We start from the raw sequence: 24,337 nt of genomic DNA, 5'->3' as shown, positions 1-24,337 counted from the left end.
TCTTGATCATTGCAATTCCCTTTAATCAGGGGTAAGCCAAAAATCAATGTCATGCCTTCAGTTAGTACAAAATGCATGTCAATCTTGCAGAATCAGTCACATCATCAAAATCTTTTTTTGTATATGTCATATTTCTTTTTTTGTTGTTTTTATTATTATAAAGCAACCATGTGTGTTTTTAGACCATTTTAACATCCAGTCATCTCTAATAATCTCTGGAGTCCCTCAGGGCTCTGTCCTCGGTCCGCTTCACTTTCAGTTACATTGATATTTTGGTCGTTGTTTAGTCAGTACATTAGAAAACATAACACTAGTATCTTGCCTAGAATATACTAAAACCTCTGTACCATTCCAATGTAAGGAATGGTACATATGAGCCTGAGGCAGACTCTTGATCCTCATAGCCTGCCCATTCAGAACCTGAGAGGGGACAAGTGACTGGGTCAGATTTGGTTATTGTTGATTTAGCAGTGAAAACTGCTACTATTTATGACAATGAAATATCACCACTCTGTGCAACCGGAAGCTAAACCTAGCATATGAAGTTGAAGTGACAGCACTCACCATTGGCTCTAGAACTTGTCTCCTCATTGCAAATCACTTCTAATTAGGAGATGAAGGTCTGCTGATGGATAAAAGGGCTTACTTGATCCAAGCACATGTAGAGAGTGAAACTGTGTCTACAACTGGGACTAGTGTTACAGAAAGACCTGAGGCCAGACTATTCTAAATGACCATTGCTGGATAGATAATCACATAATTGAATGGCTGCTATTTTCTTTTTCAGGAATTTCAAAGGGGAAATTTGAAACTGGCCTGTAATTATGAAATACATCAGAATTACTGTGTGATATTTTGAGCAGGTGTTTAATTGCCACTGCTTTAAAGGTGGAGGGCAGAGCATAGAGGTGCATTATTAAGAGTGGAGTGGGTCCTAATATCTCACAGGCATAATTTTCGTAGGACAACGGTTGAATAGGCATGAATAGGGTGTTTTTGTGCTAATAGTCTGAAGGTATCTAGGGAAACTGTGCTGACAGAGTATGTTGATGGTCTTGAAGCACTGAATATGAACAGATTAAGTCAATTTTGTGATTAAAGTTAAAAGATTGACTGGCTCTAGCATCTGAGAGCTCTTGCCTGTCGCTCAATAGGCTTTTATTCCAAATGTATCATCTGTAAACACAGGTGTTGGTTTGTTTAGATGACAGGTCTTTGCTAAATGAGATGTAATGGAGTGCAAATGAAGCCATTAGGACAAGCAGGGTGAGAGAACTTGTGGTAGGAGACCTGCCGAACTATCCAAACATCAGTGCAGTGCTGGTGGGTTTGGTATCAATCACAGTATGTTGACACTGCAGTTCAAATTTGAACAGAACAAGATAATCATCAGATGAAGCTATAGTTATGAATATTACATTAGAAAGTAATGTGACTGTTTGTGTTCAAGTAAATTCAAACATGGTGGTACATTCTAACCTTAAAGAAAAAGGTCTTCTCCATGTTTTCAAAGGTTCCGTTTTAGGCTTTCGAAAGGTGGCCCTGAGAAATTCACAGTTTGAATTCACAAGAGTTGCAGTGGATTGTAATGGCAAATTAGGCAAGCACAATCTTTCCCCAAGTCCTTTTGTTGCCCATATGTAACCACAGACAGAGGTTAGAATGGAAAAACCAGGCTCTGATGTTACAGTTGTGGCAGTTTGTGACTTTGTACAGCTGCCATCCACCCCGGCCTCCTCCCAGTGATCATGTAGTAGCAGGTCATTCATTCAAAAAACGTGGCCTGTCCTGTCAGGGATTACATTTGTCACCGCAACGTGACTGGGAACAATTCAGTAATACATAAACAGAATTTCTAGGAGACAAGGTTATTCAGAGCCACCTTTCAAGCCCACAGAGTTGAAAGGTGTTTGAAATTCAACACAGGTTTTTCAGCGAAGTGTTCCGTTAAGGGGATTAGTGGAATAAATGATTAGTGATGATTAGTGCTTATTATTGAAATTTTAATTGAATTATAATTGCAAAATTGAAATTTTGGTCTGTTGAGGTCTTGAGTGTGACTGTGTGCTTCTGCCAGCAAGTTTTGTCTGAGCAGGCGGAACCTCAAGTAAACATAATCCATTGTTTGTGAATTGTGGTTTTGCCTCTGTGATCTACACAGATGACTGTGTTATTTTGTTTGATTTTTCTATTAGTTACTTCTTTACCTGAGTTGATGTTTGTCCCTACTGTGCAGTCCCCTTCACAGTTGTCTGTGCAGCCAGCTCTGAACCTATGTCATTATGGGTGGGTTCACATGTGTTATATATTTACTGGTCAGTTTTGGCTCTGAACGGTGCAGGTGGGGAGAGGGTATTGGTTTGCAAAGCTCAACCAGTGCAGGACTTTAACTTAGCCTTAAGCTTTCTGAGGGTCTAAAACTATTTATGATTCTCTGAAGGGTACAAGTGCAAGAAAATGCAAACACGCACACAGACAGCCACACACACAAAGAGAACCAAACACCATGTACTTCTGAGTTCCTCTCCCCACCAGCCCCCCGCAGTTTTCATACTTGGCATAGAGACAAGCACACTACCCGTAGTCATTTTATAAAGATGAAAACACAATCAATACAGTGAGCTGGGAATTGGAAGTCATTTTCATTAGAGCTGCTGAGAGTTGTGCAGTCATTACCAGCAGATAGCACAGGGGGCCCCGTCTGCAGGCAGCCATTTGTATTCTAGACGCCTGCCCTTCTTCTCTCCTTGCAGCCCCATCTTACCTCTTTCGTCTATCTCTGTCTATCTTCCTCCTCCAGATTCACTTTTCCCCTCTCACAACATCCCATCCACCTATAGAAACTCTTTTTTCTAGGTCATGTCTCTAATGCCATCTTAGGAAAAGAGCTATTTATTATTTATTTACATTTCATTTCATCTGGAGAAAGCTTGTAATAGACACGGCACTCTCTCTTTCAAGCAGTCCACCACAGCCATTAAACACACTTGTGGTTTGTTTGTTTGTTTTTGCTATTGAGCTCCTACTGTTATTTCATATTTTCTCTTCCTGGATTTTTTGCCTCATCTTTGTTTTTTCCCCCTCTCCTATTTGCCTGCTCCCTCCACACCAAATGCTTTCAAATGGAGGGAAACAAGTTAAAATACCACAACAAAATGCAACAAGAGAGACCATCAGCACGAGCTCAGGGGAAATAACAGTAGCTGGCAGTGGCCATTGGAAGTTGCAGCAGTAAAATAGAGGTGTTTTGTCTTTTTCTTTTCTCCTCACCCCCTGTGACTCTGGGCGCTCAGAGCTCATTGTCATAAAAATGGAATCTGTCACCCCACTGTAAACCTCAGTCAAGGTACAAAAGAGAACAAATACAGACACTTGGTAGGCGCCCACCTACACAGCAACACTCATAAGTATACACGCGTAGAAAGCCTGTAATTTCGAAACAAAGCTGCCATACAGTTATTGTTGCTTTTAACGCTCCACAAAGGGAAGGATGTCATTTTATTATGTTATGTTTTTTTCATGTCCTAGCTCGCCTCATTAGCCTTTTTTTCCAGTAAACAGCTGCTAGAAGTGAAATAAAACAAGGAGGTGAATTTGTTTAGATTAAGGTCAGATAATAATCTTTTGAGAACTAGTAATCTGTTCACAAATGTGAGAAAAGTCATGTTGTGTAATGAACCCTCAAATGTGCACTGTATCAAAAGAATAGACCCCGATTTAATAATGATGGTATTGTGTTTGAGGTACCTTTGGATATAGCACTTATGGAGAGAGAAATCATCTTTGGTAAAAAGTATGGCTAAAAGTACCAAAAATTATCCATATGTTGATTTTATTTCATCTAATATTTCCTTCAACAGTTTGTTTGTATGTATGTATGGGGTGAAATGAACGTTGCATCTGTTCGGGGCCACTAACACTGCTTCAGACTTTTAGTCTTAGGATCACATCATCCATCACTCCTCCTCCTATCCCTGAGATCTTACCAGTGTTCTGGTTTTCTACTTCTCAGGCCACAACGGGTGAATTGGGTGAAGGTGGATGATGATGTGCCATCCCATGCCGTCATCACTGGTGGTGACCTTTACATCGAAAACCTAAACAAGTCCTACAATGGAACCTACCGCTGTGTGGCATCCAATGCAGTCGGGGAGTCTTACGACGACTACATCCTCTATGTCTATGGTACAACAGTCTAACACTTACCCTCTAATACTTTATTATCTCTCTTTGTACCTGTATCACTATCCACTATCAGCTTTTCTTTTTACTCTATCCCTTCTTTCCTCCAGACACACACTCTTCTATATCTAGGGCCATTTCATCTTACAAAGCTCATGTCTGAGACATTTCATTGTTTAAAAATATCTAAACAGCCTCTTGTGTGTAAAAATTTGAACCAAATTAACTCACTTTTTATGCACTGACCAGGATGTCCAGGTATGTAATGCAGCCCATGAACCTTAACACCAGAATCATTTAAATGTAGACTGATGAGAGATTTACAAGACTGGCTAGTTGTTAGCACTGGTGCTCATTGCTCGCACCTGTAGCATACTAAACACTGCATAATCCAAAGTATGCAGACTGACTTTTAAATCAGGACTCTGTTTCAGTAGAGGTGCAGTGTACTCTTAATCCCTCCCTGTTTCCAGCTGCACGGTGGATGTAGCCAATACCAGAAGCTTGTCGCTACACCCTGTTCACTTTGTTCACTTGACTGCACTACCTTCCCTGTACCTTGGTTTGGAAAAATTAGGTCCAAAGCCTAACAGAAAATATAACTGAATAGTTCAATTAAATCATCAAAGAAGATAAAGAAAAAGTTAAATAATCAGAAATATTACATACATTTTTGTTCTGGCTTGTCAAAAAATTATTTGATTTATGACCTCAGTATTTCTAAAATCCTGGCTCTGGCTCTGAGCCTGATAACCTAAAATCCCTGCTAGCAGGCCCCCAGAGCCCAGCCAGGTTTCAAACCAGTGTTTCCAGAAAATGAAGGTAGGTGGCCATGGGAGACTGAGAGTGAAAAATCACTTTGCAGCAAATGCATAGAGTATGTGGTTAGTTCTACAAGTAAACTGGGCTATATCAGCCCCATAGTCATTGGATTTCAATTTTAATACATTAATTTTAATGTATGGAGTTTTATTATTTGTTGATGTAAGTCCAGTCAAGGGAAGTCAAGTTTATGTACTATATTTAGCTTAAAATTACAAATCACAAATTTTCCTTAAACAGCTTTACAACCTCCTTCTACCCTTAGACCCTTGACTCAGGTAAGAAAGAACTCCAAGAAACTGTTCTGCTAACCCCTGTCATAGTGTATACTGGTCTTGTTTTTTTTTTTTCTTGCATGGACCAAAACAGAAACCCAGCTGGTGATTAATACACAAGAGCGGTGTCTGTTTTGTTGATCAGCGGGGCTCCCTCCTACAAATCTGGGGTAACCCTTCCACCTACTTCTGCCAGATATTTTATTTCTGTAGCTTCCATATTGACCTGGCATCCTTCTCTCTTTCTCTATGGAATTATCTCATCCTCATAAGCATTATCTCAACATGCTTTCATACTGTTGATACCAATAACATTTTCTCCCCAAGCAGGGCATTAGACTCTAACACACTCATTTTCTCTGGCCAAAATTACTTTTGGTAGACCCTGAGCCTGCTGAGAAATTATTTGGCTGCTATTGTCAGAGGGAATTAGCAGAGTGAAAAGAGTAGTTTTTATGTGGGGAGGAAAAGGGACGCTCAATGCCTAGCGGACACCAGCTGAATGGATGTTATTTACAGCAGAGAGAGTTGATGTGCTAATGATAAGTGCAATAAAACGACCGGGGTACTGTCGCAGATCAGGAAACAGCTTACTGCCACCTGCTATATTACAGCTGTTAGTTTAAACTAACAGTGCAGTGTCAGTGTCTCTGTGTCTATATTCTGGTTTTATCTTTGTAAGAATCTGTTTGACACATAGATCTTTGGGCCAAAGACACATTACAGTACCTGACAGATAAGAAATGCCACAAAAAAGACATTTTTATTACTTATTACTCTCTAAATTAATATAAGGTAATGTTAGATAGTACTTGCTGCATATTGATAGTCCTTATTTGAGTAAGATATATGTCATCTACCAGAAGTACAGTACAATTTGGTTAGAATCCAGGAATGATTGCAAGGGATTTTTCTGATTAATAAGTATTGGCTCTGTAAAGTCTGATCTCCTTCTGAACCTGTTAATTTTAAACCATTGTACTCTGTGTATAGCCAGCTGTCGAAATCTTTCCTCTGAGACATTTTGCAGGCAGACTGATCCTGTAAAGTGCTGCTGACAACTACAATTGTACTTCAGTGTTTTGTTCATGCTGGGATTGAAGACAAGCTGTCCAAATCCTGTCCAAACCTTCCTGTCACAACAGGACCACACTGACAACCTCTCTCCACAGATATTAGACAAAATAGCCTCAGGACAATACACATTATATTTAAGAAAGCCAGGAAAACTATGATGACGGCAATATTCTATAATGAAGAGCTATTCCTACACATCACAGTTGTAATATGTGCACTTTTTATATTCGGTTTCAGGGTGGCATCCCAACTCATACCATTTACATCTAACATATTGTACATAAATCAACAAAATAAACCAGCAATTCCCCCAAAAGTTCCCTAATACACTATTTTCATCATTTGCATTTTTTTAACAATAACTAGTCAACATATTTGCCCCCATATATAATGGTTTGCACTATATATGTAATTGCAGTCTTTTTATCATTCCCAAATTCCAAATCATGTACCCCACAGACATTTAATTTCCCATAACGCAAAAAAAACTACTTTCAGTTCTGAGTTCAATATTACTGTGTTGGGGGGCAAGTTGAGTGTCAACAATGGAGGAATGAATTCTCTCAGACACACAGACAGACACACCAGTGACTCCTCTGGGACCTGTATTATGAAAACCACAAGTAGCCAGAGGTGTCACCAAATAGAACAGGACTGAAATCTTATGAAATATAAATTAAGATTCAAGATAGTTCAGGCGTAATTGTTAAGGGAATGGTTGGTAGCTACTATTGTAAGGGAAAGTTGTGTGTATGTGTGTGTGTGCAGGCAGTGTGTTTGTAATCAGATCCATTACAGCACATTTAAAACATCAATAAGAGCAACCCTTTTACTTGAAGTTATCGTGTTGCTCACAGTTGCGTGATCCATAAAGTACAACTTTCCATGAAGTATGAATTTTCTGGTAGCAGGCTTTTTGAGTGTGGTTGCCTCCCCTGGGCCTAAACAACAAAACCCCATGGTGTGGGCTCCAGTTTGCCCCCCTCTCAGCCACCCACACATCCCCCCACAGTGAGGGAAACACAAAGATAAACACAGTAATGCAACACGTGGTCAACTAAAAGCCTTGCACCAAGAAAAAAAAAAAAAAAAAAAAAGCACATAGCCACCATTAAAACCACAGACAGCCTCCATCCTTTTAGAGCCAGTCTTTTGATGACTTTGATGTGTCCGTGGCCCCCACACTACTAATGTCTACTGTAATTCAGCCTTCGCCTAGCTAATGGGAAGACAGGATGTTGTGGCTGAGCTGTCAGAAGCCGATTCTCACAATATGTTCCAGATCCCTCCACCACTCACACACACACACACACACACACACACAGACCACCCTCACTCTTACTACCACCACATGAATGACCCTCTGCAGTGGACCATTTACCTAAACAGAGGCTGCGAGGAGGGTGTGTATCTGGATACAAACACACTCCCTAGAAAGAATATCAGAAAAGCAGCAGGGAGGTCAGCATGCACATCTATATACAATGGAAATATAAAACATCTGGCTCTGGTTCCCTTTGTTTCGGCTGGTGCAAATGTTATCAGTTGAACTCTGGTGTGCACTGAACAACTGGATCGTGACAACCTGAAAACCAATGTCCTGGTCTGCTTCCAGCGAGACTCTGTTTGGGGGCAGTGTCTCCCTTGCCTCTGTAAAAGTTCTAATGTCCACTTCAAAGCTACAATCAAAGAGCAAGGACCATTTTCAAATCTGATTGCTGAAGAGGGCCACAATCCCAGAGTCATTTTAAAAACCATAAATTCTGTGATCGGTCCCCTGCCTAGGAGGCCGGTTGAATCCACCCCAGAGAGATGTGAGGAATTTCTAAATTACTTTTAAAATAAAATGGTGGAGCTCCGGCAGCACTTTAATAGAGCTTCATGTTGACTCCTGCCCACCCTCAGCATTAACCCATTTCAGTGAAATCTCTCACACACTGCTGCACTTTCAAAATCTTCCACCTGCCATTCAGACTGAGTCCCCACTTGGTTTTTAAAAGCTGTATTTCTGACAGTTGGTCCAGATATTTCAACCATTATTTCTCCCTTCAATCATAAACATGCCACTGTTTACCCTTTTTTAAAGACACCTTAATTCCATACCCATTTCTAAGCTGCCATTTCTGTCATTGCTTTGAGAAATTTCCTTTATAAATAACAATAAATAAATTCTAAATTAAGTTTCAATTTCAAGCTTACCATTCTCTACATAGCACTGAGACTGCTCTGTTTAAGGGCACCATTGACTTACAGCTTGCATTATACATTAGAATATTCTCCTTGACCTCAGCTCCACCATTGATACACTGTAAAATAATATCAGCCATCTGAGGAACTGAAATGTTGGCATCAGGGCTGTGGCTCTGAATTGGCTAATCTCTTATCTGTCAAACAGGTCCTTCTCTGTAACACTTGGAGATGCCTCCTCCTCATGTGCTCCTCTGTTTTGTGGGGTCCCCCAAGGGTCTATTTTGGGTCCCCTCTTATTTACCATATACAAACTACCCCCAGGTACATCTCGTGCAGCCTAGACATTGCTTTCCATTGCTAAATAAATAAAACTCATTTATGTGTCCCGATGAAGTCTGGTACCACAGATGCATCTTGTATTATGTCCTGCTTTGCTGAAATAAAAAATTGGATGTCAAAAAATTTCCTGCAGCTGAATGACTCTAAATCATAGGTAATTATAATTACCCCCCTGTGGTCCCAGCACCAGCAGCCTTAATAATCTCTCCTCTAGTCTGGGTGCCTTATCCAGTAATGTGGGAGAAGAGGCCCACAACCTAGGTGTTATTTTTTATTCAGAATTTCCCTTTGATGCTCAAGTGACTTACGTCGCGCAATCCTGCTTTTCCCTACTGACAGCAAACATTTCTTTCTTCCTCAGATTTAGAAAAAGCCACTCATGCTTTTATCTCCTGCAGGCTCCACTACTTCAGTGCTCTGTGTTCAGGTATCAGCAGGTGAGACATCCAACGACCACAGCTGATACAGAACACTGCTGCCAAGCTGTTAACAGAGATTCTCTGGCAGGGCAGGGCTCTACTAATGGTTCCTAAATCCCAACATGTCACCAAAGGTGACCGGGCATCTCAGATGTCTCACCTCCCTACCCGTTCTTAAAACTCACTTTTATCATATCATCGATTATTTCATCTCCTATATTTCTTGACTTCTGGTTCTTTGCTTTTGTTGTAAATATGTTGTTTATTTTAAAGCACTTTGAAACTTTGTTTTTGAAAAGTTATATATATATATATATATATGCATTAACTTTTAATTTGAAAAAAATAAATAAATCGTAACAGCCACAATATCAACACAAGTTTCCAAACTGTAAATTAGAGCTCTGTAACGTAATGATAAAGTCTGCATGGCGCCTCCACCCGCAACAGTCCCCCTAGTTGACAGCCAGAACAAATGCAGCCACGGCCAGCATCTTTTCTAATACATCTGATTCCCCAGTATTGTGACCCTAAGTGATGGAGAGCACTGTGAGCCCGGTTGACATTAACAATGTTAACAGCAAAAAGAATGCAGTCTGTACTGCTCTGACTCTCACTGCTGCTCTTACTTCACAGGCTAAGAAAACACAACCATCAGGGTTTTCCTCTCACTGTCGAGTGAGACCCAGTGCCGAGGGGTTTTAAGTTGTTTACAGGCTGCCGTTTATCCAATAACTGAGTTCTCCTCTTCCCTGCTCCTTCACCATCACAGGCTTTTATTGCACACTAGCAGCATGTTTAGTGACCCTGTTGCTCTGAGTCATCTTCCTACTTACTTTATACTTCTTCTCCATTAAAACACATGGGAGCTTCTTCAGAAATCACTGCTCGCTCTTTAAGTGGCCTCCAACTTGTCTTCCAGGGGTGCAAAGAGTCCTGAATTGTCCCATTTGCAAGTGCTCTAACTTTGCTGAAATTGCGCTTGAGTGGAGGTGAAATTGCTGGTGTATAATGTTCTGAGGAGGAAAAGCAATTTTTCACTTCCAAAACAAATTTACAAGGAGGTTTTGAATAAATCCTGTGTGATATTTTTGATGTTTTTCTGCCGTGTATCAATTTATGACATGACAGTGGTAATTCTGGAAAATTTCTATAACTTACTAACTACTACTAAAAATAACTCAAGTAAGGCATGGAAATCACTGAAACCTTTTTTTTTTTTTTTCGACTTGATCATTCATCTCTCAACCACTATATGCAAGGATTACATGTAATGTTGACCATAATTTTGAATTTCATAATTTACATTTCCCTTGGACAATACTGTACTTTATGTCCAGATAATCCAAACCAAAATGTAATGAACCATATTTTTTGTACATGCAATACTTTAAGTTTCTAATATATAGAGATTCCAGATAGAGAACTACCCCTCTGTATTTGCCCCCTACCTGCCAAATCAGTGTGGCATCGCTCTAAAGCTGAAAGCATGGTCACAATCCCCTCACTGGCATCTTCACACCTTTCATACACACACACAGCCACAGCCATTAGCCTTTGGCTACGGTTGGCAGGGAGCTAAACTCTTAGCAACATTCAACGTGGCAACTCATCGCCTGCTTTCATGGTAAATCTACCTACACAACCAACCACTACAACACATGCAGACACTTCAGGAAAATAAAGTTAGCAGCCTGTTCCCTGAGTGGGAGAAGTACAACAAGCTCTCTCTGCATCTGAAACACTTCTCATTATATGAACACATATCCAAATGAAAGGACATGCACATGCATCAGCATTTGTAGAGCAGCCAATAGGAAAGCTGTCTCTCTCTGAAAAGACCAGTGATTGGCCAAAGTCTCCCATCACCAGCTAGATTCTCAAGAGGAGGTGCAGATGTCTAGTAAGGGTCAGGACCAGCTTTAATCTTTAATCTGGACTTCGTTATGAGGCCTTACAGTGAATTCAAAGGTCTCAAAATTCATTTTTTATCCTGACAGGCAGCTAATTAAGAACTACCAGAAAAGATGAGTATTTGAAGGATGTGTTCTTTGATATTGTTATCTTGTATTTACTGCTGTTTTAGATCTTTCATGACTTCTCTTTAGAAGAAAAAAATTGTAAGCAAGATATCAAAGACGCAAAATCTACCAGTATTTTATACTCTTTCACAATGTTCGCAGCCATAATGTCACAAGAAGTCAGTGTTTGTATGTAATCACAGTAAGAGTGTCATGGCTTCACTGGTTCGCATTAGACAGAGAATAGGGACAGCACCTTAAGAGGGCAAGTGAAAACTAGAAGAAACCTTCTAAAGGGTAAAATATCCAGGTCACCCTTCCAGGGTTAAGAGGCACTAAATGGATAGTTTGATAAATCAGTAAATCAGTGACACAGGTAGGGAGTGGAGCAGGTCAGAAAAGAAAAGCAGAGAAATGTAAAAGCAAAAAGGAGGAAATTAAACTTTCTGATGAGGTCACAGCATTACACAAGCCAGCATCTGACAGGAGTTCACCACCTTATGTGCAATATGTTTTAAGTAAAGGAGGAGACGCGGAGATCTGACATCAAAGTAGGGTTTTTAAAGGCTGGTAGAAAAAGGTTGTTTTGTCTTGTTTGCTCTCCCGCACATTTATCCTTTCATATCTAACTGATGGGTTTAAACAAAAAAATAGAAAAATATCTCATATAAAGAGAGAAACTGTGTTTCTAAGGCAACATCCTCACCAAAACAATATTTTTCATGGTATAAATGTCTAAGGAGAGCTTCCCTAACTTCACCTAAAAACTTACTAACTGACTGACTGTTATAATATAATATAATGTACTATACTATACTATAATATACCATAGTATACTACATTACACTACACTATACTATACTATGCTATGCTATGCAATACTACACTATGATATACTTCATTACACTATATTATACCATGCTATACTACACTATATACTACTATAATATACTACAATATACTACGCTACACTATACTATACTACACTACAGTGTACTAATACACTCTACTATAACCATCATTCTCCATTTAATGAGAATTTAATTGTTCTTTTAACAGTCATTTTGTTGCTCATCTTAGAACTAAATGTAATGAAATGTGTGTTTCCCTGTGCCAGTTTTTTACAGCTTCATTTTGTTTGGTGTGGTCCTGCCACTTTATGAATGTAGGGTGTTTCACTCATCCTGTGCTTGTGTTGCTTAACTCACCAGGTTAGCAGGAATGATTCTTGTCAGGCTGTGTCTCGGCGCTTCCTGCAATCCTGCCTCACTCGTTCAGACTAGAAACACTGATTCATAAGCCTCATCAGTAAACAAGGCCCGGTGACTCAGCGGGAGGAAAAACACATTCTGCCTGTCACATTTGAAAGTCAATGAGCTCCAGTCTTCACAGATACATTGCATTGGCTATCCACAAAAAAGGGAGGGAGGGATTGCGTGTACATTCGCGCAGTATCGCCAGCCTTTCTTTTTATCTTTTTTTTCTGTTAAGATTTTAATGAGTTGTTGACACTGATGATCCCAAACATCTGCTGGACCCTCACAGTTCATGATGGGATAAAACCAATTAGACTGCACCCCACCCCCCGAGCTGGAGTTTGTTGGCTCTCAAGCATGTGTGAAACTCATCAGCTCAAGCTTCATCTGCCAGCTGACTTCCCAATGGATCATTTCTTCCCGCCTTTGTCTCCACATTGGTCTGTACAGCCTTTTGTATTGTCAAGGTTGTCTTTAAATGAACGGGATTGTTGATAGATTAAAAACATACTGTACATCAGCAGAATTTGAATACTGATCCAGCTCACCTGAAGGCCAGAATTTGCATTTCTAAATTTGCTTCAGGCAGAGTTCTGAGGGGCTACATGGTCTTCTCTGCCTTGTATTTGAATAACCTGATTCACTTTTCTTCAAGTCCATAAAAATAGATGATTTTCTAAACTAACAACTGTGAACAGACTTTTGTAGTAACTATGAACATCCTCTACCCTCGGGGAAGGCTACTTTTAAATGATAAACAACCTCTGTAGCTTTAGGGAAGACACAACAAAAACTAGGGTGAATTTTATCATCTCTGTAATGTAACTGTGAGATGCATGCATTTTCAATTTGCTCATATTTCATAGTAAGAATATATTTGTTGTACATCCAGTCCACCAGTAATTCAGGTTTGTAACAGCACCTTCATGTTTGGTTCCTTGAACGTGTTATCTACAGTATTTTGCAAGTGGCAGTCAGTTCGTAGGACAAGTCAAAGACAAGTCATTTTGTATTGTCATGAAAAGACCAAAACAATGTATTGGTTCATTCTTAAATAATTTACAATTGTCCCACCCTGCCTGTGGCACTCAGCCATAGCCCCATTCACCATACCACAGACATGAGGACACAACTATGTATTTTAATGTTTAATATAGGCTCAGTAATTTCCTAAAACAGCTGATCACTGTAGTTTTCAGCAAATGGGCTCAAACGGGAGTAAACGGTTCATTTATTTGAGACTATATTCAGCCACAGATTGATACAGCACAAACCAAAGTGGCTGTATTCATAGTAATAAGGGAAATGTCATGCGGTGCAACAGTGTGGCTCATTGATGTGATTTTATTTATTTATTTGTTTTATTTACACCAACAGAGGCCTTTGGCACAGAGGAACGAGATCTAACAGGCTTTGGTAACACAGACAATATTTGTCAACAGGATCAAATCATTGTTGTTTTGCTCTTTTCGTGAGATTTGTTGACAATTACAAAGACATGTAAAATCTTCAGCCTCTTTTCAGTCTAGCTTTCTGCCCACTATGGTTTACTCCAGCTAGTAGTTGTGGGTTTCTGTAGCTTCAGCTATGCCTTTTAAAATTACTTATAATAATAACATATAATTTCACATGACATACTGTAAAGTATTTCTTTTTAAACTTTTACTGCTATTTTGGCAGTGTCCTCCCATAAAAAATACATTGGCATTAAAGCTTAGTACTTGAAACCAGGCCCAGCCGAAATTCAGTTTAATTCAGTGGTAGAGCCACTGTGCCAGATTACAAGACCTGCTGTTCTTGACAGCTCACTCGTAACTCTGACACAGTCTTTATTTTAAAACATAAAACATAAAAACATTTAGGCACATTTCTTCATCCAAAAAGGTGGAATTTTGATTCATAAAATTGAAATCATAAAGATCAAATGTGAGAACGATTGTGCAGCTTTCCGTTCTACTTTACACTGATGTTTACCTGCATGTCAGCAGGTGTGTATTTTTCTACAGGTGTATGTAGTGAATCAGAACAGAGGCAGGAAACTATCAATGGCAACAGTTTAGAAATACAAATTGATACAGAGGGCAGTGGTGCAGTGGTTAGCACATGTCACTGTCACATCACTGGAAGATTCTGTGTTTGAACCCCGGTTCAGCCATGTTTTCCAGGTCAGTTTCCCCCAGGTACTCCAATGTCCTCTCACAGTCCAAAGACATGAAGGTTAGGTTGACTGTTGACTGTAAATTGCCTGTACGTGTGAATGTGTGTGTGAATGGCTTTGAGTGTGAATGGTTGTTTGTCTCTATATATCAGGCCTGTGATGGACCCGCTGTTCCCTGCCCTCGCACAGTGTCAGCTGGGTTTGGCTTCAGCCCCCTGTGATCCTCAAAGGATAAGTGTCATAGCAGATGGATGTATGGATAGATGTTCATATGGTGACGTGCACCATCTACAGACAAGAAAAGTGATAGCTGAGACAATCTTGCCAATTGTTCCCCCTGCAGGAAATAAGTGATAATCTATTTTCATTGTAAAATGTTACATGTGTGTCTGAAACTGTGTTAATTAATTAGACATTTCCTGATTAAGTGATGGTGAGATAGATTAAAATAGTTGCAGCTTGTTGCGTGACAATGCAACATAGATGCAGCATTTTCTTTGCAACTAGTAAAACAGAACCTCTTCTGTCTTCTTGAATTCCCTCTCCTCCTCGCTTTCTGTCTACACACATTTTCTTTCCTCACTTTCTTATAACACCTTATTTCATTAAAGTGTAGACTAGCCACTCTCCTTATCGACAGCCAGAAATTACTTATTTTTTCAGCACCTTTTAATAACCCCAACAGGTTTTTCAGTCCATTCCCAGGCAATCAGAGCAGCATGGGAGGTTTCTAACCAAGCAGCACTGCCAGCGGCTTCATATCAGTGCAGCCCTGCCACTTCAACAAGGAAAATGTCACTTCTGATATCTCCCCCTGGTCATTGTCAGGGTGGGGAGTCTAACCCGGCTAATGAAGTAAAAAGGAAAAAGCTGTGGGAGGAAAAATGGACACAGCTTGATGCTTTTCATTTATTTTTTATGTGTGTATTATTTCCTTCCCTCTGTTTTTGTGCACGGCCATTTGTTGTGTCATTGTGTTTGAGTTTATACATCAGATTTAGTTTTTTCGTTTTTTTTGTTGCCATTATCCGCACCATTTTTGTACTCATCCCCTTGGAGATATTAAAAATGCACAGGCATGCTTGTTTGTCAAGATAGCTCACTTGCATAACAATGACAGCGCAAGTACAACATCAGCACGTGTTTCTCATTAAACATTTAATCACTTCTAACAACCATGTGCTCGCTGGCATTGTCACTATTTCATGTCATGGTATGTAGCCTGTGCATAGACATAAAAGAGAAGAGTTCCCAACATCTTTGATCAGCTCAGTCGATCTGAGACGAGATGATGCGCTGCAGTGTTATCACTGTCTGTACAGTGCAGTCAGTGCAGTCAGTGCGCTGCCATCAGGCTAATTCATCACAACGTCTGCAGCAGACCTTTAACTCACACACACATGGTGACACACAGTGAGCTGCTGGTCATATATCAAGCAGCGATACCATCACTTCACAGAGACTTTACTTTATCTTCATGGCTTTTATACTCATTTGTTTTCCCCCCTTGTGTTTGTCATGTATCTGTCCTCTCATCCAGATGCTCCCACCACCACCCCTATACCCACCACAGCCACCACCACCACAACCACCATCACCACCACCTTCTCCCACCCTGAAGCCAATCAAGGTACAGTATTGCCCTCACACAACCTGTTTTTGTGTGTGTGTGTGTGTGTGTGTGTGCGTGTATGTGCGTGTGTGTGCGTGTGCTCCCCTACTCACAGTGCAGCCCTGAATCACTCCATATCTCCATCTTCATACATGGTGACAATCATATTGGCTTGCATGTTTCTTTACCCTTGAGTTAAGGTCACCCAGTTTTGTCATTCACCTACTTTTAAAAGCGTTGACATTAAGTTCTAAATGCTAACATCATTTAATGGGTAACATGTATGGTTGAGACCACAGCAAGTGTCCAGTCACTGTACTCACATACCAGTTCCTCAAATGAAAGCTAGTTTTCAAATAAAGGCGAAGTTTCAAACAATACTTGAGCCTGGGGGAAGCTTGGTCAGTTTACTGATGTATGTTCACTGCTGAAGACCGTGAGATGTAGAAAGCTCAGGAAAAGCGAGTAAAAGGAAATAGTGTTTAGATTATTCTGTCACAAATACTGATCCCAAGGTCAAAAGCAAATGTTGACACTTGCAAATAGTCCAGCATTTTGGAAAAATGTCTTTCTAAACCAGACATAAAGACACAAATCTCCTGACTGTCTGAATTTTAGATGGAGCCAACTAGTTCCCCTTGCTACCAGTTTAATGCTAAGCTAGACTAACCATACCCTCTGCATTTAACACAAAGACATGACATTGATACTAATGTTCTCAAAAGCATATATCCCAGAGTGTCAAACTGTTCCTTTCAGTAAAAAGCAAACATCAGTGATGATCCTCATTGCAAAACTGTGGTCACAGCTTATGTAGTCGTCAGTTTAAAGTTCATCTGATGATGTGGACATTTGCACCTGAATCTTTCTTTGACTTTTTAATGTTTTTCTTCAGCACAGCCGTTATGCAGTTACGAACTTTGGCATTACCACTGAACATTACGATCGACATACACAAATAAAATTGGCAAAGGTTGTGTTAAAGAATTCATGACAGATGAAAAGAGGCTTTGTTGGAATTTATACAATATAAGCACAACGCTCCATGGCACAAAATGATATGCCTCCACAAGTTTTTCTGTTTTTCAAATGTGTGTGCGTGTGTATGTGGGTGTGAGGATAACTAGCAGGCCAAGGATTAGCTTGCGTTGTGTGTTTGTCAGTGCAACCTCTCAGAGCAACTGGTTGGCCGTCAACACTGTTTATCCACTGTTTTGTTCCCAAATATCTTTTCACAGCAGGGTTTCAAAACAGGCCTGCTGCACAATAATATCTCATAAAAAGATTAGGTGTTCTCTGCTACTCCAACTGCTGCTGCACAACATAAGAAATGCATTAATTACAGGTGTGAATAGCAGCGTGAAAATGAATATGACATTACCTTAACTGATATGATTGGAAACCTAAAGCAAACAAATAACTAAAATGGCTGTAAATGATGAAACATCGATATAGGATGCTCTGTGATTATTGCATGAATTGGGTAATTGTTCTACTGTACACAGAAGAATTGCCTTTCATATGAAACATATCTCTTGTTTATTAAAAAGAAAAATTAAAATTATAAATCATTGGTGGGTTGTGGGACGATGGTAGCAGTAGGGGTTAATAATTACCGAACACGATCTCTTGAAAATTAGACCCTTTAGAAATAAACAAATTTTATCTCACTCTTTCAGTGACAGAACTCAGAGCTGTTGTGAGTGTAAATCTCCGAAGGGTGCAGATAGAAAACATCACTTTATGCCTTGACTCAGAAATCAGCCTGAGCTCCAAATGCAATCTCTGACAGGCCGCTCAATGGGAACAAATCTCACGAGGCTGGCAGAAATCACAGGCATTGTGCTTGATTATGCCATCTGATTGGATTAAAGAGAATACCTATCTATGCAGGCTGATTGATAGCTCCTTTGCCTCGGATCAAGGCGTGTGGAGTCTGCACAGGGCTGTTCTGATTATAGCTATCCTGACTGATTCACGCTGAGATCTCTGCAGATTTCCAAAGTGATCACACTTATTTCTAATGTGCCTGATGAGAATAATAGAGGCACCTTATAGGTAAATAACAATACTAAAGACTACTTGCACAAAATTAGTGAATCTGTGAATGAACAAAAGTAAAACAGAGGCTGTGCAGCTTAAAAAAAGAAGAAATAACACAGGATTTTCTTTAAAAGGAAAAGTTTCAATTCATGAGCAGTAAAATGGACCTTTTCTAAATTCAAGTGCCAACTTTTCTGCTACAGCCTTAATTTGGTCTGGTATGACCAGTAGCTTATTCTTGCAAAGTCAGTGATAGATAGATATTGCTGCGTGGCTCACATTGCTGAGCCTGCTCACTGACATTTGAGTTTTTTGTTCTTGCATTACTGTTATATAAATATTTCAATAGGTTTATTACAAAACTAAAACAAGAAGTAAACACAACATTCCTCACCAGGAGACATGTTTACTGTTCCTGCTAGTGGTCCTGCTTGAAATGTTTTCTGTTTTATATTTGTGGAATGCATGTATACTTTTGTGTAAAATGTTGGTATAATATATATATATATATATATATATATATATATATATATGTGTGTGTATATGTATATGTATGTATATATATATATATATATATATATATATATATATATATATATATATATATATATATATATATATGTGTGTGTGTGTATATATATATATGTGTATATGTATATATATATATATATATATACATATATATATATATATATATATATATAAGTAAACTTTGCGCATATAAATTTCTGTTTTTCAGCAGAATATTATTTTACTCTCTTACTATTATATAACATGACAGAAGAAGAAACTGAAAGTAGACAAAAATGTAATCACCAAATTTGTCTCTTTCTCTGATATCAGTGGTTACTTGAGTAAGTACAATATTTATGATAACCAATAGAAATGATTGGCAGTGATTATTTTGCTAACTCTAACTGCTAACTGATAGAAAACTTTCTTGACCTTGAGAACAGTACATGAAAAAATAATGTAATGTCCAAATCTACTCACCAGGTTTCTGGAGCTTGTAACTGTATCCGAGTCTTTGTTAGCGAATGAATGAGACTTGTGTGTTGTCATATTACCCACAAGTGGGGCCTGAGAACAAGGTTTCTCTGATGGTCGTATATAATACTAGCTCTGCTATCTACTCTAGAACACCTGCACACTTCATTTCAGAGTAAGATTAAAATATTTCAGTGGTAGTAAAATGAAAATCATGAACCAAAAAAATACAGGAGAATTATACTATATGACAATCTCTGCAGTTACTGAAAATATCTTCAGTATATTGGCAAGTTATTTCAGTCCGCTATGAACAAGACTTATATGGGCTCCACCTGATAAAGCAAACCTCACGTCCACAGTGCCAGTATGTTCAGATTGAAACAACCCACTTACAGTTTCTGCCAGATGTCCTCTCTTTGCTTTCAACTATCAGGGGCATTCCATTATTACTGTGTATATAGATTGAAGGCAGCAGGCTCATATGGCCATAATACGCTCTGCTGTTTGATTTCATTTACGCACAGTGTGTCACACAGATCAGAAACCCACTGCCAAATGAATCTATCAAAGCGGGACTAAGTCTTTTTTTATTTTATTTTATTTTTTATCAATTTCCCATCAGAGAGACAGAATAGAGCACTTTAAAAAATCTATTAGAGCCTCGACACACGGCTCTTAAGTGCTTTGCAGGGGTTTAGAAAGTGACATGGGGAAATGACTAAATTGCTATTTTCACTACAAAATGAATTTACGCTGACCATCTCCTGTAATTAGGACATATTATTAATTTATATTCACAGTCACCTGACATTTTTATATTTCTCCAAACACCTTTTAAGGAACTAAATGTTCCTTTTCTCCTTCTTTAGTATCCTCTGTTTCTTTTTCCGTGTGCTTAGCTGCCCATATTCTTTTTTTCCTGCCATTTCTATGTCAGTATGGAAGACACATTTTCCTTGAAAAGCAACATTTTGTGCTGCACTCTCTCTTCAGGGGCAGCAGTCTATTATCTTTTTAGTGGTAGCCAGGGCCAAGAGGAGATCTTTTGTAAAACACAAACTGACCCTAAAAGTATAAATTCACTGCGGTCTTGGTTGAGATTCAACATTCTCCCTCATATATTATATCTGTAATCACATCGCCTCTCTCTCCTGCATCAACATAATATGACTAATCATTCCCTAATTCAACACACCGCCATATGAACTTCATATTTGAATGAAGAAAATAGATAATAAATGTGTACCTCGTGCAAATAAAACAATCAGGTGTCAGACTATCTTTACTTTTAATTGATGAAAGCACATAACAAGTATTGACCACCAATTCATTTAAACCACACTATAGAGAAGGGAGGAGAAACAAATATCCATTAAAATTGTCAGCATCTTAAATTATATAAACACCATCTAGTGAAGTGACTAAAATAATTTAATGGATTTAGATGGGCCTAACACATGCACACACTGTGCCAGATAATGTATGATATTGTTCCCACTTTGCTCTGTTTGGTTCCTTGTCCGTTTTAAAATTGGAGCCAGCCAGCTATAACTAATTTGATTAAGGTCAATAGCAACACGATAACAGCCCTCATGTGACATACAGCCCTAAGAGAGCATCAATGATATTATTGCACTCAGCATCATGGAAAACAGTAGTCTGGAGCCTAACACATCTTCTTAATGTGCAGGTATATTGTCTTCTGGAGGTATTACCGCACTACACAATGACCAAAAGGAGATGAAACTCATAAAGCAGGGCCAGGAGGTAATCAGCTAGCACACAATATTTGAGAAGCACAACCAGTAAAGACACTCAGTATTTACACATACACTGATATTTACACTACATCACAGCAGCTAGACTGCATGGATTGTGTCAAATTGTATTCAAATAACTGCTGAATGGTGCATATAAATCCTGTATTTAACCTTATGTTATTATAATTAAACTTTACAGTTATAGATGCACAATCCAAAAAAACAGTGTCTGGCCAAATCAAAAGATGGTTTCATCTTTTGGTCCAGCCAAAAAAATGTTTATGAGTTAAGTTAACTCAGTTTCAGAGATACAAGATACAGAATACTGTATGTCATAAATGTCATACAGTATGGAATTGTTTGGCGTGCTAGCATGTTAACATTTGCTAAGTAGCACTCTTGATCCACCAATCAAAACAGAATACAACTAACTAAAGCTAATGGAAATGTCAGTGGTTTAACAGGTATTTGGTCATAAACCAAAGTGTAGGACAAACTTAAATTTCAGGGGATCACCAAACTCATTACCTGGCACAAATGTTATCGAGACATGTCACTAAAATCCAAAAATGTTAACCTCACGGTGGCGCGACAGGGATCACCAAAGTCCTGAGGATTCATCTTCTAGGGTCCATGAATGTCTGTACAGAACCTAATGGCAAGTCATCCAGTCGTTGCTGAGATATGTCACTTTAGTCACTTTAGTGGTGGACTGAATAACGGACCAACATTTCCAGCCTGTTGTGTCATATGGTTGCAGACTCGGTTTCATGTTAAAGTGGCAAAGCATAAAACAAAAACAAGTGATCAGCTACTTACAACATAAATGATAACCATCAGCAATTGTTACAGTAGTTCTTCAGAAATAGTTTCTTCCTGGAAATGACAGAGATTGTCCTTGTGCATTAAAAAAAAGAAAAAACAAGCCCATAGGTCGTCTGTGCAGCAGGTTATTATGACCCATAGTTACGTTTTGTAGTTAGGCGACATCAAGTGGCTGTAGTAATTATGACAGGAGGTTGAGCCAGGAGGTTGGGGTGGATGAATGGGTCAACAAACACAGGAAGATCACACAGGAGGGAGGTGGTCGATTCCAAAGTGGTAGCTTATGTTGTTCTTTTATCCATGAACTTTTGACAAAGTTAACCATGTTATTCTTATTGTAACCATGACAACAAATATCGTCTAATGTTAACTACAGTGTTTTCATGAATCCAACCAGGTACTTTTTGAGCCTAAACCCAACCAAGGTAGAGCATGCTATTGACAGTACAGTGTGTGTATTTATTATTATAACTATGACAACCAAGGTCAGATATGCCTGCCTGCCTTTCAGGAGACACTCTTATGGGTTGTATCAGAATATTGTGAAAAAGACCTGTATAGTTGTTCATGTTGGAGAACTTGTTGGTTTTTCACCAAACTCCAGCCGTTTTTATCGAGTGAAATCTATTGTTGAAAGAAAGAGATTGTAGCTTCTCTATCAACAGAGCTCTGTGGGGGATGGAAGAATTCTCAGAAATATCGGAAATCACAAACTTAAGCCCGAGTAGAAAAGGCAGGTCAGAGAAAGTGGATTCAACAAAAAAGTAATCTAGCAGCCAGCAGGGACACCCAGCAGTCTGTTGGCATTTTCAGTACAGCAGGGTTCCAGCTAATGCATTTCTGCCAATATAATTATGATTGACATGCAGTTATCTCTGCGTGTTGAGCTAGATGTCATGTCACAGTGAGTCTCCAAAGGGCTCATTGGAAGCATGGTAACAAGTCATGGAGCTGTGTCCACATCATATCTGTGAATGTCAAGCAAGGACACTTCCCATGTGCCTGACCTGTGAAGTTAGAGATGGTGGATGAGAAGGAGGCTGCTCAAAAATGCACTGGCAGTCACTCAGCAGTAGACATATTGAATGGTCCCACATCACCACATGGACCACCCACAGTTTAATGAGGGTTAGTGGGCCATGCTGTCTTTGTGTTGACTGAGGCTTACAGGGGACAGAGGCTTCATTCATCATTTTTATACGAATGAACACTACTCCATCACCATCTTCAAGCGCTGGCAGAGATATAACAAAGAAGGCCATTGTTCTTTTCTGAGTTGACTCTGTTTTACTTCATGTTAAATTCCATAAAAATCAATCATTTCGCCATCATCTCCAAATATATAAGACTTTTCTCAGTCTGCATTCTTGTCTGTACTTGTGTTGGCTCAAGTACTGTGCCAAGCCCTCATTTAGCCAAGTAAAACTAATAAATATATAGTAATGGAAGTGATTAGAGGCATTATATTTTATTTGTGTTTATTGTAAATATACTTCACAGTGACGATGACAGGTGTACAGTGTGTCTTTAGGTGTAATCGCTAATATCACTGTAGAATCTTGAAATAGAAAATCAGTCCCTGCTCCTTATAGCTGCAGTGATGTAGAAGTATAAAACAAACCATAGTAAACCAATACAAAATGTCAAGAGCCCTGTTCTGTCTCAACAAATGTCTGTATAATTAATATGCCTATGTCTAAATATTGTTGATAACTGGTCAAGCAACTTTTTGTTACATGAAAGCCAGATCAGGTAAATTGGTATTCTACAAACATTTCATTTATCATTATGTCTTATTATTGTGGAAAGTAAAGTAATTTTACTGATCTGTAAAAATGTCACTGTGCAACACAGAGCTTTGTCTCGGGTTCCCGGAATGAGGATCCAACCAGGTCATTGGGTAGGAGGGCTGTTATACAGAGTTTTTATTGATCCTCTGAACGGAATATGGCAAAAGTTGCTGAGGTGATCTAGTCTTATTTAAAATGAGCTGTGTGTGTGATACCATAAAGCCTGGGTTAAGTTCAAATTTCACTTGCAAACTCACCAATCTTGCTTTGCAGCAGCAAACTACAACACATGGGTCTAACAATATTTTTTCTTAGGTATCCTCTATCCAAACATACTAAGACACTGAATAATGACTGGCTTGTGGCATTATTTAGCACTGACGTGTCTCAACTGCTGAAGGACCTTGTAGAGAAATGCATCCTCATAGGCTTCAGAAATTTGAAGACGGACCTGATACAGTCTCCCCTTGAGATTGTTCCCTGTACCCTGAACCTCTGGCCGTAGAGCTGAGGTGTGGCATTCGCCTATTGCTCCTCAGACTGCACATTAGTACTTAGCACCACTCTCTCTCTCTCAT

General features: G+C 39.2%; 1 protein-coding gene across 5 annotated transcripts in view; it reads left to right on the top strand.

The window, feature by feature from the left end:
• cadm1a (cell adhesion molecule 1a) overlaps positions 1 to 24,337 on the top strand; it is a 353,787-nt gene that overhangs the window by 295,593 nt on the left and 33,857 nt on the right. For 4 of the 5 annotated variants that reach the window (XM_071505894.1, XM_071505893.1, XM_071505895.1 and 1 more), the window contains 2 exons: positions 4,013 to 4,185; positions 16,280 to 16,369. In XM_071505894.1, the coding sequence (XP_071361995.1) occupies positions 4,013 to 4,185; positions 16,280 to 16,369 (263 nt within the window). The remainder of the gene's footprint in view (positions 1 to 4,012; positions 4,186 to 16,279; positions 16,370 to 24,337) is intronic. The other variant, XM_071505896.1, reaches the window with a different exon arrangement.

Source organism: Trachinotus anak, unplaced genomic scaffold (assembly GCF_046630095.1).
Source record: "Trachinotus anak isolate AG129_WGS33_773 ecotype Australia unplaced genomic scaffold, CSIRO_AGI_Tana_v1 ptg000020l, whole genome shotgun sequence".
In the NCBI taxonomy this organism is placed as follows: Eukaryota; Metazoa; Chordata; class Actinopteri; order Carangiformes; family Carangidae; genus Trachinotus; species Trachinotus anak.
Note: the sequence above shows the minus strand (reverse complement) of the source record. Positions and strands in the feature narration are given on the sequence as shown.